The 15,748-nt window shown below is 41.8% G+C and overlaps 2 protein-coding genes across 46 annotated transcripts in view; one reads left to right on the top strand and one right to left on the bottom strand.

Annotated features, from left to right (window-relative positions):
- Nucleotides 1-15,748, top strand: part of ZNF613 (zinc finger protein 613) — a 51,007-nt gene that overhangs the window by 13,250 nt on the left and 22,009 nt on the right. For 4 of the 6 annotated variants that reach the window (XM_084961539.1, XM_084961537.1, XM_084961538.1 and 1 more), the window contains exon 1: nucleotides 15,303-15,480. The gene's annotated coding sequence lies outside the window, so the exon portion shown is untranslated. Of the gene's footprint in view, nucleotides 1-7,558; nucleotides 7,765-15,302; nucleotides 15,481-15,748 lie in introns of those variants that run through there. The other 2 variants (XM_084961540.1, XM_084961544.1) reach the window with 2 other exon arrangements.
- LOC100517161 (uncharacterized) lies at nucleotides 1,763-14,998 on the bottom strand. Of its 40 annotated transcripts, none has more exons than XR_014806525.1 (7): nucleotides 14,845-14,998; nucleotides 10,890-10,921; nucleotides 9,659-9,831; nucleotides 6,105-6,231; nucleotides 5,721-5,868; nucleotides 2,364-5,146; nucleotides 1,763-2,017 (listed from the first exon to the last, which is right to left on the bottom strand). XR_014806525.1 is itself a non-coding variant. In XM_084961622.1 (6 exons), the coding sequence occupies exon 6, from the start codon at nucleotides 5,079-5,081 to the stop codon at nucleotides 3,495-3,497; it is 1,587 nt and encodes a 528-aa protein (XP_084817748.1). In that variant the 5' UTR covers nucleotides 5,082-5,146; nucleotides 5,721-5,868; nucleotides 6,105-6,231; nucleotides 9,659-9,831; nucleotides 10,890-10,921; nucleotides 14,845-14,998; the 3' UTR covers nucleotides 2,655-3,494. The 40 variants fall into 40 exon arrangements, 4 of the variants coding, with proteins under 4 accessions (XP_084817748.1, XP_084817749.1, XP_020950585.2 ...); XR_014806531.1 differs by lacking the exon at nucleotides 1,763-2,017 and adding an exon at nucleotides 12,187-12,317 and having other exon boundaries at nucleotides 2,655-5,146; XR_014806539.1 differs by lacking the exon at nucleotides 1,763-2,017 and adding an exon at nucleotides 12,187-12,317 and having other exon boundaries at nucleotides 2,655-5,143; nucleotides 5,721-5,941.

The raw sequence follows: 15,748 nt of genomic DNA on the forward strand, positions 1-15,748 counted from the left end.
GCTGGCCTGGGAACTTCCATATGCCAACGGTGCAGCCCTAAAAAGGAGAAAAAAAAAAAAGAAAATAATTTAAGAGACTTTGAAGTTACATTCTAGAAAGGGATTAATAAAAATACCTCGAAGGTTTGGTTTTTGTTCTTTCAAAGATAAGAATATCTGGTGCAGTATGGGGGGAACAAAAGTCTATTTTATTTAACCGTAGGAACAAACCACATTATCAAATCAAGCTATACCAGTACTCAAGCTAATACTTAATTTCAATCTTGTCTTTTGTTTTTTGTTTTTTTTTGTTTTTTTGGTCTTTTTAGGGCTGCATTCGTAATGGGAACTCCTCCATCTTCTGATATCAGGGGCTCTCACATTGTTAAGAATGCAAAAGGGTGTAGCAGTTCCCATCGTGGCGCAGTGGAAATGAATCCAACTAGGAACCATGCGGTTTCGGGTTCAATCCCTGGCCTCACTCAGTGGGTTAAGGATCCAGCATTGCTGTGAGCTATGGTATAGGTCACAGACGTAGCTCAGATCTGGTGTTGCTGTGGCTGTGGTGTAGGCTGGCAGCTTTATCTCTGATTCATCCCCTATCCTAGGAACCTCCATATGCCGCAGGTGCAGCCCTAAAAAGGAAAAAAAGAAAAAAAAAGAAAAAAGAAAGCAAGAATTCAAAGGGGTATAAAACCTGAGTAAATAGTCATCATCTTCAAACCATAAATATCTGCCTAAAAGAAAAATATTAAAGTGATGGCTTCTACTGTGTTTCATCCAATCTGAGATACCTTTGGTTGTATGATGCACCACTATTTTAAGTACCAAGTTCTCCATTTAAATATGTTAAGCCATCAACTGTATGATGCATTTTTTTGGCCATGTCCGCAGCATGTGGAAGTTCCCGGGCCAGGGATCAAACGCTTGACAAATCAGTGATCCAAGCTGACGCAGTGACAACACTGGATCCGCTGTACCGCAAGAGAACTACATATGCTGCATTTTAACTTCAGCATTTTTTGTTTATTTATTTTTACTTGAAGTAGTTTATTTACAGTGTCGTGTTAGGTGTTTCCATTTTGGCTCAGAGGAAATGAACCTGACTAGGATCCATGAGGACTCAGGTTAAATCACTGGTCTTGCTCAGTGGGTTAAGGATCCGGTGTTGCTATGAGCTGTGGTGTAGGTCACAGATGAGGCTTGGATCTGGTTTTGCTGTGGCTGTGGCAGACACCGGCAGCTGCAGCTCTGATTTAACCCCGAGCCTGGGAGCCTCCATGTGCCGAAGAAACAGCCCTGAAAAACAAAAGCAAAGAAACAAAAACTCAAAACAATGTCATGTTAGATTCAGATGTATAGAACAGCAATTCATTTACATATACATATATATATATAATTATATATAATATATATATTCCTTTTCAGATTCTTTTCCCTTATAGCTTACTACAAAATATTGAGTGTAGTTCCCTGTGCTATACAGTAGGACCTTATTATTAATCTGTTTTATATATAGTAGTGTGTGTGTGTGTTAATCCCAAACTCCTAATTTATCCCTCTCACTCCGTTCCCCTTTGGTAACCATAAGTTTGTTTTATATGTCTGTGAGTCTCTATTTTGTAAATAGGTTCATTTCTATTTTTTTTTTTTTTTTTTTAGATTCCACATATAAGAAGTATCATACGACATCTGTCTTTGTCTGCCTTACTTAGTATGATAATCTCTAGGTCTGTGGTAACTTCAGCATTATTAATCCATGGGAAAATTTTTCCACCTTAGAATCGATGGAAAAGGTTTTACTCAAGAGAGGCTCAAAAATTTCCAGGACCAGAGTTCCTGTAGTGGCTTAGCGGGTTAAAAACCCAATATGGTGTCCTTGAGGATGCAGGTTTGATCTCTAGCCTTGCTCAGTGGGTTAAGGATCTGGGATTGCCACAGCTGCAGCAGAGGTCACAGACATGGCTTGGATCTGGTGTTACTGTGGCTGTGGTGTAGGCTGGCATCTGCAGCTCTGATTTGACCCCTAGCCTGGGAACTTCCATATGCCACAAGTGCAGCCGTAATAAGAGAAAGAAAAAGAAAAATTTCCAGGCCCACTTACTAATACCAGCAAATAGTGGGACATGGTGGGAGAGGTGTTGAGAGATATTCAGTATTATTAAGATTTCATACTAAGGAGTTCCCGTCATGGCGCAGAGGAAATGAATCTGATTAAGAACCATGAGGTTGCAGGTTCCATCCCTGGCCTTGCTCAGTGGGTTAAGGATCCGGCGTTGCTGTAAGCTGTGGTGTAGATCACAGATGCGGCTCAGATCTGGCATTGCTGTGGCTGTGGCTGTGGCCGGCAGCTATAGCTCCAATGAGAGCCCTAGCCTGGTAACCTCCACATGCCGCAGGTGCAGCTCTAAAAAGACAAAAGGCAAAAAAAAAAAAAAAAAAAGATTTCATACTAAAATAATGAAACATGTACTTCAATTATAATTTATGTAGCATTGTAATGATTCAAAGACTCAATGCAGATATTCTGTGGGTCAGTTTTATATACATTGCTGCACATGTACTAGGGAGTCACAATTGTTATGCTAACAACGTGCAATTCCCAAATATGAACTGTCATTTTTATAATAAAAATAGGTACAGAACACATATATTCTCACATAGTTCTGATGTAATTTTTTTGGTTTATGACTACTGAATTTATTTACAGATTTAATACAATTTCCAAGTATGAACAATCATTTTTATAATAAAAATAGGTACAGAACACATATATCTCACATAGTACTGATATAATTTTTTTAAGACTCCTGTATTTACATATTTAATATTTTCTATAATGCCATTTATTATGTCACAATTGCAGAAAACTACTTCCCTCATAAAACAATACCCATGAGGAGTTCCTGTCACAGCTCAGCAGTAACGAACCCAGCTAGTATCCATGAGGACTTGGGTTTGACCCCTGGCCTTGATTAGTGCGTTAAGGGTCTGGTGTTGTCGTGAGCTGTGGCATAGGTAGCAGACATGGCTTGGATCCCATGTGGCTGTGGCTGTGGCTGTGGCTAGCAGCTATAGCTCCACTTTGACCCCTAGCCTGAGAACTTCCCTGTGTCGTGAGTGTGGCAAAAAAAAAAAAAAAAAAGTCAACTCCCCCCAAAAAAAACAATACTCATGAAAGTATGGTCCCCTATATCCTTTAAAGTATAGGATTTTCCCCTGAATGTCAATTCTCTGATGCCAGTGTAGCTGAATTTCACACCAAAACATCCCGACAATTAATACATAGACAGAAGTTCCTTTCTATTTCTCTCTGGGTTACATTCAATTGACATTTATTGGGAAAGGTATTCCTTCCTGTTTGGCGTTCTATGCAGTGCCATTCTCTCAGTAATAAAGTGTGAATATGAAGACATGTCCACATCTGCTGCTGTCTTAAGGTTCCACTCCTGTGTAAACTCTGGGATGTAATGAGCTATTCCTTCTCAATGACAACTTTTGGGTATGTATTTTATTCATGACTTCTCTCTATGAGTTTTCTGATGTAAAAGGAGGCTGAATTTGTGGGAGAAAGTTTTCCCACATTGACTGCATCCATAAGGCTTCTCACCAGTGTGAGTTCTTTGATGTATAATAAGATGTGACTTCTGGGCAAAAGACTTCTGACATTGGTTGCATTCATGGGGTTTCTTTCCTGTGTGTGTTTGCTGATGTAACACAAGGCTAAACTTGATAGGAAAAGTTTTCCCACATTCACTGCATCCATATGGTTTCTCTCCTGTATGGATTCTCTGATGAATGATGAGACTAAACTTGTGAGAGAAAGTCTTTCCACATTCGTGGCATTCATAAGGTTTCTCTCCAGAGTGAATTCTCTGATGAATGAGGAGATATGACTTCCGGCTGAAGGCCTTGTGGCACTCACTGCATTCATGAGCTTTCTCTCCGGTGTGAGACCTCTGATGAATAGTGAGATGTGACTTTTGAGTGAAAGCTTTCTGGCACTGACTGCATTCATAGGGTTTCTCCCCTGTATGAGTCCTCTGGTGTAGTATGAGACTAAATTTGATGGAGAATGTTTTTCCACATTCATTGCATCCATAGGGCTTCTCTCCTGTATGAGTTCTCCAGTGAGTATTGAGGAGTGACTTTACACTAAAGCCTTTCCCACATTCACTGCAATTGTAAGGTTTCGCTCCTGTGTGAGTTCTCTGATGTCTAATGAGCTCAGATCTCTGGATGAAGGCTTTCCCACATTCATTGCATCCATAGGGTTTTTCCCCTGTATGCGTTTTTTGATGTAAAATGAGACTAAACTTAAGGGGAAATGTTTTCCCACACTCTTTGCAACCATAGGGCTTCTCTCCCGTGTGAGATCTCTGGTGAATAATGAGCTGTGACTTATTGCTGAAGCTTTTCTGACATTCACCACATCTGTAGGGTTTCTCTCCTGTATGAGTTCTTTGATGTAAAGTGAGTTGTGACTTATCACTGAAGCCTGTCTGACATACTCGACACTCAAATCGTTTCTCTCTTGTGTGAGTTCTCTGATGTTTATTAAGGCATGACTTATCAGTAAAGGCTTTCCCGCATTTGTTACATTCATAAGGTTTCTCTCCCATATGGGTTCTCTGGTGTAGAATGAGATGGGACTTCTGGCTGAAGGCTTTCTGACATCTACTGCATCCATAAGGTTTCTCTCCTCTGTGTGCTCTATGATGCTTAATGAGGTCTGACTTCTGGGAAAAGGCTTTCCCACAGTCACTGCCGATACAGTGTTTCTCTGCTGTTTGACTTTTCCAGTGTTTAATAAGCTGAGACTCATGATGATGTCTGAAAGCCTTTACATGCCCATTAAATTCACTGTATTTTTGTCCAGTATGAATTTTCTCATACTTAGTATAAAGAAATAATTTGTCATATTGGTTAAAGTCAATTTCATTTCTTAAATGGCCTTTATTCTGAATAATATACTGTAGATTGGGTTTCAGATGTTTCTCAAGTATGTCAAATGTATGAGATATTTGTGCTAAAGACACATCAAGGTTTAAGCTCAGAGAAGATATTTTTCCAAATGCATTCTCTTTTTGGTGATTTTCCATAGTTTCCAGGTTGCCATGGTTTCCTTTGTGCCAGTCTCTGTGATTATCAACTTGCTAGGCATCTTCTAGAAACAGAATGAATCCACAATGACCATGTAATAGAAGGAGTAGGATCTCAGCAAAGGCCAAGGAGAGAAGAAAGGAGGCTGTGGGTATAAGCCCAACATCTGTGATATTTATAAGTGAAAGGATCAAAAAATGGGGGGAAAAAGGGAATAAACTACAAGACAAAGGAGAGATGTACAAAATGAGAAGGGGGAATTTATGCATACTTGAGTACATAAGAAAAGAGAGCTATAACCATGCATTTGGGAGCTGGAGACAAGGAGGTACACTGAGGATGCCAGGGAGAAAGATTAATTAGGAGAGCAAATTGCAAGATGAACTAGAGAGGACTCTCGTGAGAATACAGAAAACAAGGAAAACTTTTTGTTAACCAAGCAAAAGAGACCTAATGTGGAGAGATGAAAAAGTGGAGTCAGTGTTAATGTATGTGAGAACTCACATCAACTGGTCTGAGTCACCAGCTTAAAAACTTCATGATGATGTCTGAAAACAATATTTCAGAAGTGCCTCCCATTTTTGGACCAGCTGAAATTTTAAATTTCATTTATTCTACAGGGCTGGTTTTTCACTCACCTGGATGAATCTGATTCTGAATTTCTTCCTCTATTATCCATGGCCTTTCTTGCTCCAACTGGTAGAATGAATCTGTGTTGGTAACTTGATACCCTACTCAAGGAAAATTATAGAGGATCCATGGTCCCAAACACTTGGCATGCAAGGCCTTTGAAAAATGGGGAAGATTACATTTTAGAGGCTGAACAGTTTGCATCTTGGCCAAGTAAAGGCCTTTTGCTCTGGAAGTGAGAGAAAAACACTCTGTGAGGCCAGAAGGTACTAAAATCTGCAGTGTATGAAACTCAAGTCTAAGAAAGTAAGGCGCTTGTAGGGGCCACCCTTCATCGCTGAGAAGGAAAAGGCAACCCACTGACTGTATGACCCAGGGAAAGCTCCGCTTACCCATGGATACTAGGTTGATATAATTTTCCAACATCACATCTTGATACAGGTTCTTCTGAATGGGGTCCAATAGCTGCCACTCCTCCCAGGTGAAAACCACAGCCACATCCTTGAATGACAGTGAGCCCTGTAACAACATTACATTCATTCATTCTAAAGGGATCATCCCTCTTCTTCATGTTTAGAATGAACATCCCTTTTCATTCTAAAGGGATTCTCATTGGTTAATACTATGAAGATAAATGGGAATTTTTTTTTTTTAAATTTTATAGCTGCAACCAAGGCATATGGAAGTTTGTGGGCCAGGGATTGAATCTGAGCCACAGCTGCAGCATCCTATAACCCACTATGCTGGGTCAGATTCAAGCTGTATCTCTGCAGTGACCCCAGCTGCTGTAGTTGGATTCTTTTTTTTTTTTTTTTTTTTTGTCTTTTTAGGGCCGCACCTGCAGCACATGGAGGTTCCCAGGTTAGGGATCGAATCGGAGCTGTAGCCACCGGCCTGCACCACAGCCACAGCAACGCCAGATCCAAGCCGCATCTTCGACCTACACCACAGCTCACCGCAACGCCGGATCCCTAACCCACTGAGTGAGGCCAGGGATCAAACCTGTGACCTCATGGATACTAGTCAGATTCATTTCCACCGAGCCACGATGGGAACTCCTGCAGTTGGACCCTTAACCCACTGTGCTATGGTGGCAACTCCACGATAAATGGGAATTTCTTATAATAACTTTTCCCATGGAAAACTATTTGATGGGTTTTTGTATAACTAGTTTTGCATTATAGGTTGTAACCATTTTTTAATTTAAAATATCCTGTCTGTGCTTCCACTGAGTCATTCACTGCTCACATGTTCACCTGTTCACCAAAGAGGAACAGAATACAGGCCATCCTTAAATCCTTTAATCTAGAAACCATCTACAACCTTTGTGTAGGCACCTATATGTCAGATAGCATATTAGGCATTCTTTTATAAATAAGATTAGCCCCTACCCAGACGGAGCACACTTGCCTGCCAAGAGAGAAATGTAAATGCACAAGAGTACATTTATAGTGGCACATAAGAAATGTATACCACGTGGGAGTTCCCGTCGTGGCTCAGTGGTTAACAAATCCAACTAGGAACCATGAGGTTGCGGGTTTGATCCCTGGCCTTGCTCAGTGGGTTAAGGATCCGGCGTTGCCGTGAGCTGTGGCGTAGGTTGCAGATGTGGCTCGAATCCCGCATTGCTGTGGCTGTGGTGTAGGCAGGCGGCTACAGCTCCGATTCATCCCCTAGCCTGGGAACTTCCATATGCAAAAAGGCAAAAAGAAAAGGCAAAAAGACCAAAAAAAAAAAAAAAAGAGTATACCACGTGGGCATCAATGAAGAGAAAAACTGTAAAGCTTAAACTTCACAGATGTGAATCTGGAACTAATTCTTATGAGATCCATTCTGTGTTTTACAGCAAGTTTCAGAAGGAAGAGGTAGCATGGCATTCCAGAAAGAAGGAACCTGAATGACAGCCCAATGAAACCATGACATTCAGAACACGGAAAATACATTTCCGCCTAAGTGGTGAAATTAAATGATTGAATTCAGAGAAGGTGGCACACTCAAAATATTTTTCACTTACTGCTGTTACTTATATGCTGATATGAAGAGACTTTCAAGGTAAGTAGTTAATAAGTACATATAATAAAGGAAAGTACAGAAACCATAACCTTAATTGTGGTTATATATATATATATATATATATATATATATATATATTTAGGTTATTTTGTTTTGTTTTTGTCTTTTTAGGGCAAAACCTGCAGCATATGGAAATTCCTAGGCTAGGGGTCAAATCAGAGCTGGAGCTGCAGCTGCCGGCCTATGCCACAGCCACAGCAACACAGGATCTGAGCTGTGTCTGTGACCTACACCACAGCTCACAGCGACACCAGATCCTTAACCCACTGAGCAGGGCCAGGGATGAAACCCACATCCTCATGGATACTAGTTGGGTTTGTTACTGCTGAGCCACAACAGGAACTCCTGTATTTAGATTCTGTGTGGTAAAGGGTAGCTCAGCAGACCTGGGTTGCCCAAGCCCAGCACATTCCAAAGAAAAGCCTGTTCTTGACTTACTTCTGGGAGATAACCTCTGAACTCCTGCAATGTCCAGGCTGATGAATGTTTTCATACTTCTGAGGCCTTAGGCTATGCTATTTTAATTTTTTAAAAAATCCATTGACATATAGTTGATTTACAATGTCTTACTTTCAGGTGTACAGCAAAGTGATTCAGGTATATATACATGGCCCTGAAATTTCCTCAAGACATGGGTATGGCCAAAAAAAAAAAAAAAAAAAAGGCCTAGACACAAATTAACTATATCCATTATGTGGTGTTACAAATAATTGCTGGGGAGTTCCTGCTGTGGTGCAGAGGGTTAAGAATTTCACTGCAGTGGCTCAGGTTGCTGTGGAGGTGCAGGTTTGATTCCCAGCCCAGAGCAGTAGTTAAAGGATCCTGCATTGCCACAGCTGCAGCCTGGGTCACAGCCGTGGCTCAGATTCAATCCCTGAGCCTAAAACGTCCATATGCTGTGGGTGTAGACATAAAGTAAAAAGTTTTGAAAAAAAAATAATTGCTGGGAAAATCAAACAATGACCACATGACTTCACTGAGAAGGAACAACTGGAAGCTTTGCCTGGTATCTCTGGGGCCTGGCCTTACGCTTTCTCTGTCACTGATTTTAACCAGTACGCTTTTATTGTAATACATTATAACTGTGAGTATAACCATGTTGCTGAGTACTGTGAGTGCTTCTAGCAAATCATCTGAACCTGAGGATGGTCTTTGGAACCCCAAAACATGAGCCATCACCATATGGCTCTTTTTCACTTCCTGACCCACTGAATCCATGCAGATGATAAAACTAAATGTTTACAATAGATTTGGGGGTGGCTTGTTACACAGAAATAGAGAGCTGGAACGGGATACCAGAGACAAGTTTCAGCTCAACTTTACTAAATATCTGGAGCCTCACAGGCTAAAATCCACGTTCTAACTTTATTTTTGTTCCGTTTTGTTGTTCTTTCTTTTTAGGGCCATACCTGTGGCATATGTACATTCCCAGGCTAGGGGTCAAATTCAAGCTGCAGCTGCCAGCCTACACCACAGCCACAGCCACACCATATCCAAACTGCAACCTACACCACAGCTCATGGCAACACCGGATCCTTAACCCACTGAGTAAGGCCAGGGATCAAACCCACATCCTCATGGATACTAATTGAATTCTTAACCCACTAAGCCACAGCGAGAACTTCCACGTTCTAACTTTAAACAATTTGTATAAACATATGATTTACATATTCTCATTGGGACCTGACTATGAAGTTCCTTTTTTTCAATATTTTTTCCTAAATTCTGACATTTATCTCTTCATACTATATCCGGTATAGAGCAGTCTTCAGAAATGTTGAATAAACATATTCTTTTAATGTATGTGTTATTTAACCCCTTAAAATCCACTGAAAGCCAAGTGTAAAATAAATATACCAAAAAACCCACTCACTTGGGAATTGGACATTTTCTGGAGCCTTTAGGGATCTCCAACCACTGTAATGTCTGCTCTATTGTTGATTCTGGGCTCTTCCTGAAGCTCTAGTACGAAGTCTCCAGTCAAGGATTAACGTTGATCTTGGTTCCTTCCCTCATTGGAACTGTTTTATCCCAGGAAGCCAGGACCTGGAGGATTACAGAAATCCACTGCCGTAATAAACTGTAATTGGGAGTGTGACATCTTTCTGAGTTCTGTGAGTCCTTATTTGTATGTGTGTATATATGTATTTTACATGTGTACACATATATCAATATCAAAAAAATTTTTTTTCAGGTAGTAAGTTAACATGATAGTCTAAAGAAAAAAAAATATTCCCTGGTGGTTTGTTTTTACAGTAAACATCACTATTTCTTTTGGCCACACCCATGGCATGTGGAAGTTCCTAGGCCAGGGATCAAACCTATACCACAGCTGTAACCAGAGCCATGGCGGTGACAACACCAGATCCTTAGTCCACTGAGCCACAAGGGAACTCCAATATAACTATTTATAATAAACAAAAACAGCAAAGCTCTCTACATTAAATTGTGTAATTTTGCCAAAACCTTATTCAAAACTAAATATACATTTTAGAGAAGAATCATTATAAATTTTTAAACAAGAAAGAGGAAAAATTTTAAAGTCTAAAAAATCCAGAGAAAGAGGTGTATGTGTGTGTGTATGCATTACATAATTGTAATATATAATGTATATATATATATTCTTAACCTGTCTTGGGTATTTACTATATGATATGATGGGTATGGGTACTCTAACTATATGAGTAGTTACTACTGATTTTTAAAAATTTTATTTTATTTTGCTTTTTAGGGCTGCAGGTGCAGCATGTGGAGATTCTCAGGCTAGGGATAAATCAGAGCTGTGGTTGACAGCCTACACCACAGCCACAGCAACGTGGGATCTGAGCCTCATCTGCTACCCACACCACAGCTCATGGCAATGCTGGATTCCTGACCCACTAATTGAGGCCAGGGAATGAACCTGCATCCTCATGGATACTAGTCAGGCTCATTACTGCTGAGCCACAATGGGAACTTCCAGCACAGATCTTTTTAAAAACAAATGCAAAAAGAATCGCAGGTTGAGAAATTTGCCCAAGTTGACATAGTAAGTGGCAGAAGATGGACAGAAGCCTAGGTCTGCCCAAATCCAAAATCCATATTCTTTTCTGAGTTAAACTTACTTGCAGGTGCTCTGACCGCTCACCTGGAAAACCTACAAGAATCAGTTTAAGTACATTAGTAATAATAATAGTTCAGTAAGGAAGAGAAAGAAAAAATGTTTATTTTTAATTATATGCTTTTATATCTATAAAATAAAGTACAATAAAATAAGTAATTTAAAAGTTCAAGGGAAAGAGAAGCTATCTGCACTGGCAGAAAACAGATAAGATCTAGGAATATACTAACAAGCAATTTTCAGACTTACATGATTTTTTTTTTTTTTTTTTTTTTTTTTACTTTTTAGGGCCACACCTGTAGCACATGGAAGTTCCCAGGCTAGGGGTTGAATTGGAGCTACAGCTGCCGGCCGGCACCCCAGCCCCAGCAACACAGGATCTGAGCCATGTCTTTGGATCCTTAACCCACTGAGTGAGGCCAGGGATTGAACCTGCGTCCTCGTGGATACTAGTCGGGTTTGTTACCACTGAGCCACAATGGGAACTCCTAGACCTATATCAATATTTTAATGTCATGTCTATCCAAATTATTGCAAAAATTTAATGTAACTTCAGTTAACACCGCAAGGAGATCCACATTGTAGAATACCATGCAGCCATTAGTAAGGCTTTGTACCAAAGTGAATAATCTGGAATAATTTTATTATATAAAGTTAAGTTTCTTTTTCTTTTTTTATTGACCACGCCCAAGGCACACAGAAATTCCCAAGCCAGGGATCAAACCTGTACCACAGCAGTGACAACACCAGGTTCTTAACCTGCTAGGCCACCAGGGAACTCTGAGGTTAAGTTTCCTTTATTTTTTTATTGTTTTTTTCAGCCCATATCTTTTTATTAAGAAAGGTGATGAGATTATTATTAATGGGATTAGGGAAGGTGACAGGATTAGTGGCCATAAATTTCTTTGAAAAAGCAAGTTATAAACTACTTAGACAGTGTTTTCACATATTTATAATAAAATGAGTCATTGGAATGTTTGAAAAAGGAAATTTATAAAAATTTTAACAATGTGTTGGAGTTCCCGTCGTGGCGCAGTGGTTAACGAATCCGACTAGATACCATGAGGTTGCGGGTTCGATCCCTGCCCTTGCTCAGTGGGTTAACGATCCGGCCTTGCCGTGAGCTGTGGTGTAGGTTGCAGACACAGCTCGGATCCCGCGTTGCTGTGGCTCTGGCGTAGGCCGGTGGCTACAGCTCCGATTGGACCCCTAGCCTGGGAACCTCCATATGCCGCGGGAGCGGCCCAAGAAATAGCAACAAAAAAGACAAAAAAAAAAAAAAATTTTAACAATGTGTATACCTGGCTATCAAGATTTTGGATGTGGAGGCATTCTCTTGTGGCTCAGCAGGCTAAGGATCCAGCACTGTCACTGTGGCAGCTCAGGTTGTTGCTGTGGCACAAATTTGATCTGGCCACTGAACTTCTGCATGCTGCCAGTGTGTTCAAAAAAGAAAAAAAATTTTTGAATGTGGAAATGTCTTCTCATGCATCAGAAGGATGAAAAAGGGAGGAACCAGAAAAATATGCAATACATTTGAAAACTCGAGGGCTAGATACCACATCTTTCATAATAAGCATTTTGCCTTAGATTATTGAGATCTTGACTATTTCAAAGTATTTTTTATTGTCGTGGAGACTGTGAGAGGAGGAGGTGATTTGGAGGACAGAGGGACTTGGAAAGCAGCTTTTGAGGAAGGCATGAATGTAGTCTGAGAAGTGAGCCGGCTTTAAAACCCCAAAGTCCTGCAAAATGTAGACACCTCTCACGCTCCAACTCTCATAAATATGTCAGGTATCAATACCCAAGAACATCATCCCCAAAATATGGGCCACATGGCTACCTCAGTTCATAGTTTATGACTTTTTTTTTTTCTTTTTTGGCCACCCCACGGCATTTGGTGTTCCTGGGGCCAGGAATCAGATCCAACCACAAAGTTGAATCCTTAACCCACTGTGCTGGGCCAGGGATTAAACCTGCACCCCAGGGTTCCAGAGACACAACAGATCCTGTTGTGTCACAGTGGGATCTGACTTTTTAATTTCAACTCAAGTGTGTTGATTCACAACATGTCAGGTTCACATGCACAGCAAAGCAATTGAAATATATGTGTATTCTTTTGTCAGGTTCCTTCCCATTATGTTTTTGGGTTTTTTTGTTTGGTTGGTTGGTTTTTTTTTTTTTTTTGCTTTTTTTTAGAGCTGCACCTGTGGCATATGGAAGTTCCCAGGCTGGAGGTTGAATCAGAGCTCTACCCGCTGGTCTATGCCACAGCCACAGCAATGCTAGTTGCAAGCCAGGTCTGCAGTCTACACTGCTGCTCATGGCAACGCCAGATCCTTAACACACTGAGCAAGGGCAGGGATTGAACCCACATTCTCATGGATACTAGCTGGATTCGTTACTGCTGAGCCACAACTGGAACTCCTCCATTATAGGTTATTACAATATATTGAGTGTAGTTTTCTGTGCTATACAGGTCCTTGTTGTTTATCTATTTTATACATGCTAGGGTGTATATGTTAATCCCATACTCTTAATTTATCTCCCCTTTGGAAACTGTACATTTGTTTTGTTAAGTCTGTGAGTCTGTTTCTGTTTTGTAAGTGAGTCCATTTGTATCATCTGAAAATTGAAAATTTTTTTTCTTTTTGGCTGCACCTGTGGTATGCAGATGCTCCTGGGCCAAAAATGAAACAGATGTCACAGCAGTGACCAGAGCCGCTGCAGTGACAACACCAGATCCTTAACGTGCTGAGCCACAAGAGAACTCCTATATCATTTTTTTTAAGGTTCCATATATAAATGATATCATATATAGGACCACACCCACAACATATGGAAGTTCCCAGGCTAGAGGTTGAATCGGAGCTGTAGCTGCCAGCCCACTCTACAGCCACAGCCATGCCAGATCTGAGCCAGGTCTGCAACCTATACCACAGCTCACCACAACGCAAGATCCTTAACCCACTGAGCAAGGCCAGGGATTGAACTTGCAACCTCATGGATCCTAATCAGGTTCATTAACCACTGAGCCACGAAGGGAACCCCCAGTGATATCATATATTTGCCTTTCTCTGACATAAATCATGACTTCTAACAGATTATCATCAGCATACCCAGACCCAAACTCAGATTCCCATGATTCTCAGTGACCACTGGAGACCCTCAAAGACAAGAAACAAAACTGCCCCAAGAACTAACCTACCCACAAGGACACCCCACTCACTGACCATCTGGAATGATGCCCCAGTCGCTGACCCGCATCCCCTACCTATGTCCCAAACACTCACCTAAGCCAAGGACATTAAAAAACACCAAACTGCCAGTCAAAGCGGTGTCAATCACTTACCTCCCACCATGGGCATTCCCATTAGTGAATTTTCCAGAGAGCTCTCAATCACTCACTTATACCCCAAGGATTCCCCAGTCGCTGACCTTCCTCCAGGGATTCGCCAATCGCTGACATCCCTCTAAGGCTTCCAAAGCAGATCTTCCCCCAGAAGACCTTTTCAGGCTCAGACACGCCCTCAAAGAAACCTCAATTCCTGACTTCCTACAGGGACAACCCAATCACTGATGTCCTGTCATTCACCCCCAATCAATAATCTTCCCCCCAAAGATGCTCCTGTTACTGACCTCTTCACCCAAGTGCATCCCAGTCACTGACCCACTCCCTAGGTCGTGGCAAACACTGATTTGCCTCCAATGCCACCCAGCCACTGACTTCTCCCACAAAGAGTAACCCCACGCCAACTCCAATCTTTCCCAATATCCTGACCCTCTGCAGGCCATCCTCATTTCTGACCATCCCGCTTCCTGAACCATGGAATGCATCCCCTGTCCTACAAGGGCTCGCTCCTCTCACCGACTCCCCGTAGCCCTCCCCTACCTCAAAGCTCGTATCTCCGCAAAGCTCAAACTACTTCTGCTCCCAGAACGCGAAACTGAGACCCTACCCCCCAAGTAGATCCTTCGTGCACCAGCTGATTCACAAACTTAGCTGTTCCTCCTCGGAAATCGAGTTTAGCTTCCGTAGCATTCGAGTCTGTAGGCCGCCAACCTTCGATCGACGAAGATTCCCTTTAGCTTTCACGTCTTTTAGACAAAGACACTGTGACAGAGTATGGCAGCGCCCTGGCGGTGGGAACCGCCATCTTGGAAGATCTGCCGTACAACCACTTTTCCTGCCCCCCAAAACTTGTCGGCTTAACGCCAATCGCAATGTCGCACAGGGCAGTGCGCGTGCTCTAGCCCATCTCCGGGGAGACCCGGGTCTCAACCCAGAAAGGCGCCGCAACCCCAAAGATGTCCACTTCCACTTTGTCTCTTGTACGTACCAAGCTACACAACCACAGTGGGCGCGGCCATCTTAAAAAAGGTGCGCACATCCTTAAGGGAAAAGGAAGCGACCTTTAGGGAGTTGGGAGCCCGTGGAGTGGTTTCCAGGAATGCTTTTCCAGAACAGCGTAGGGTTTGGAGAAGTCAGGGTGGTACCAGGGAGGTAGCATGTCCCACTGTGGGCCCAGAGTAAACAAATTTTGTTAAAGGAAAAGACTGGTGGTGAAAGTTTGGTGACACCTCCAGGGAGAAAGGTGAGAGCGCTGTTGGGAGGATAGAGCTGATAGCGAGGGAGGGGTTTTGTTTCTGACCTGACTGAGGTGGAGGGTGGTCAAATGGGGAGGAATAGAGGGCCAGAAACTCTTGGTAGAAATTTCTGTGCAGACTTTATTTCAATTCAATTTTTTTTTTTTTTTGGTCTTTTTTTCTTTTCTAGGGCCGCACCTGCGGCATATGGAGGTTCCCAGGCTAGGGGTCTAATCAGAGCTGTAGCCGCCTACCTACACCACAGCCACAGCAATG

This window comes from Sus scrofa, chromosome 6 (genome assembly GCF_054392235.1).
Source record: "Sus scrofa isolate SSC_HxYL_T2T_F1_AM1 chromosome 6, Sscrofa_HxYL_maternal_Yorkshire_Landrace_v2.0, whole genome shotgun sequence".
Lineage (NCBI taxonomy): Eukaryota > Metazoa > Chordata > Mammalia > Artiodactyla > Suidae > Sus > Sus scrofa.

Coding starts and splice junctions, on each gene's coding strand:
- LOC100517161 (XM_021094926.2), bottom strand. CDS start 5,081: ATGGAAAATCACCAAAAAGAGAATGCATTTGGAAAAATATCTTCTCTG.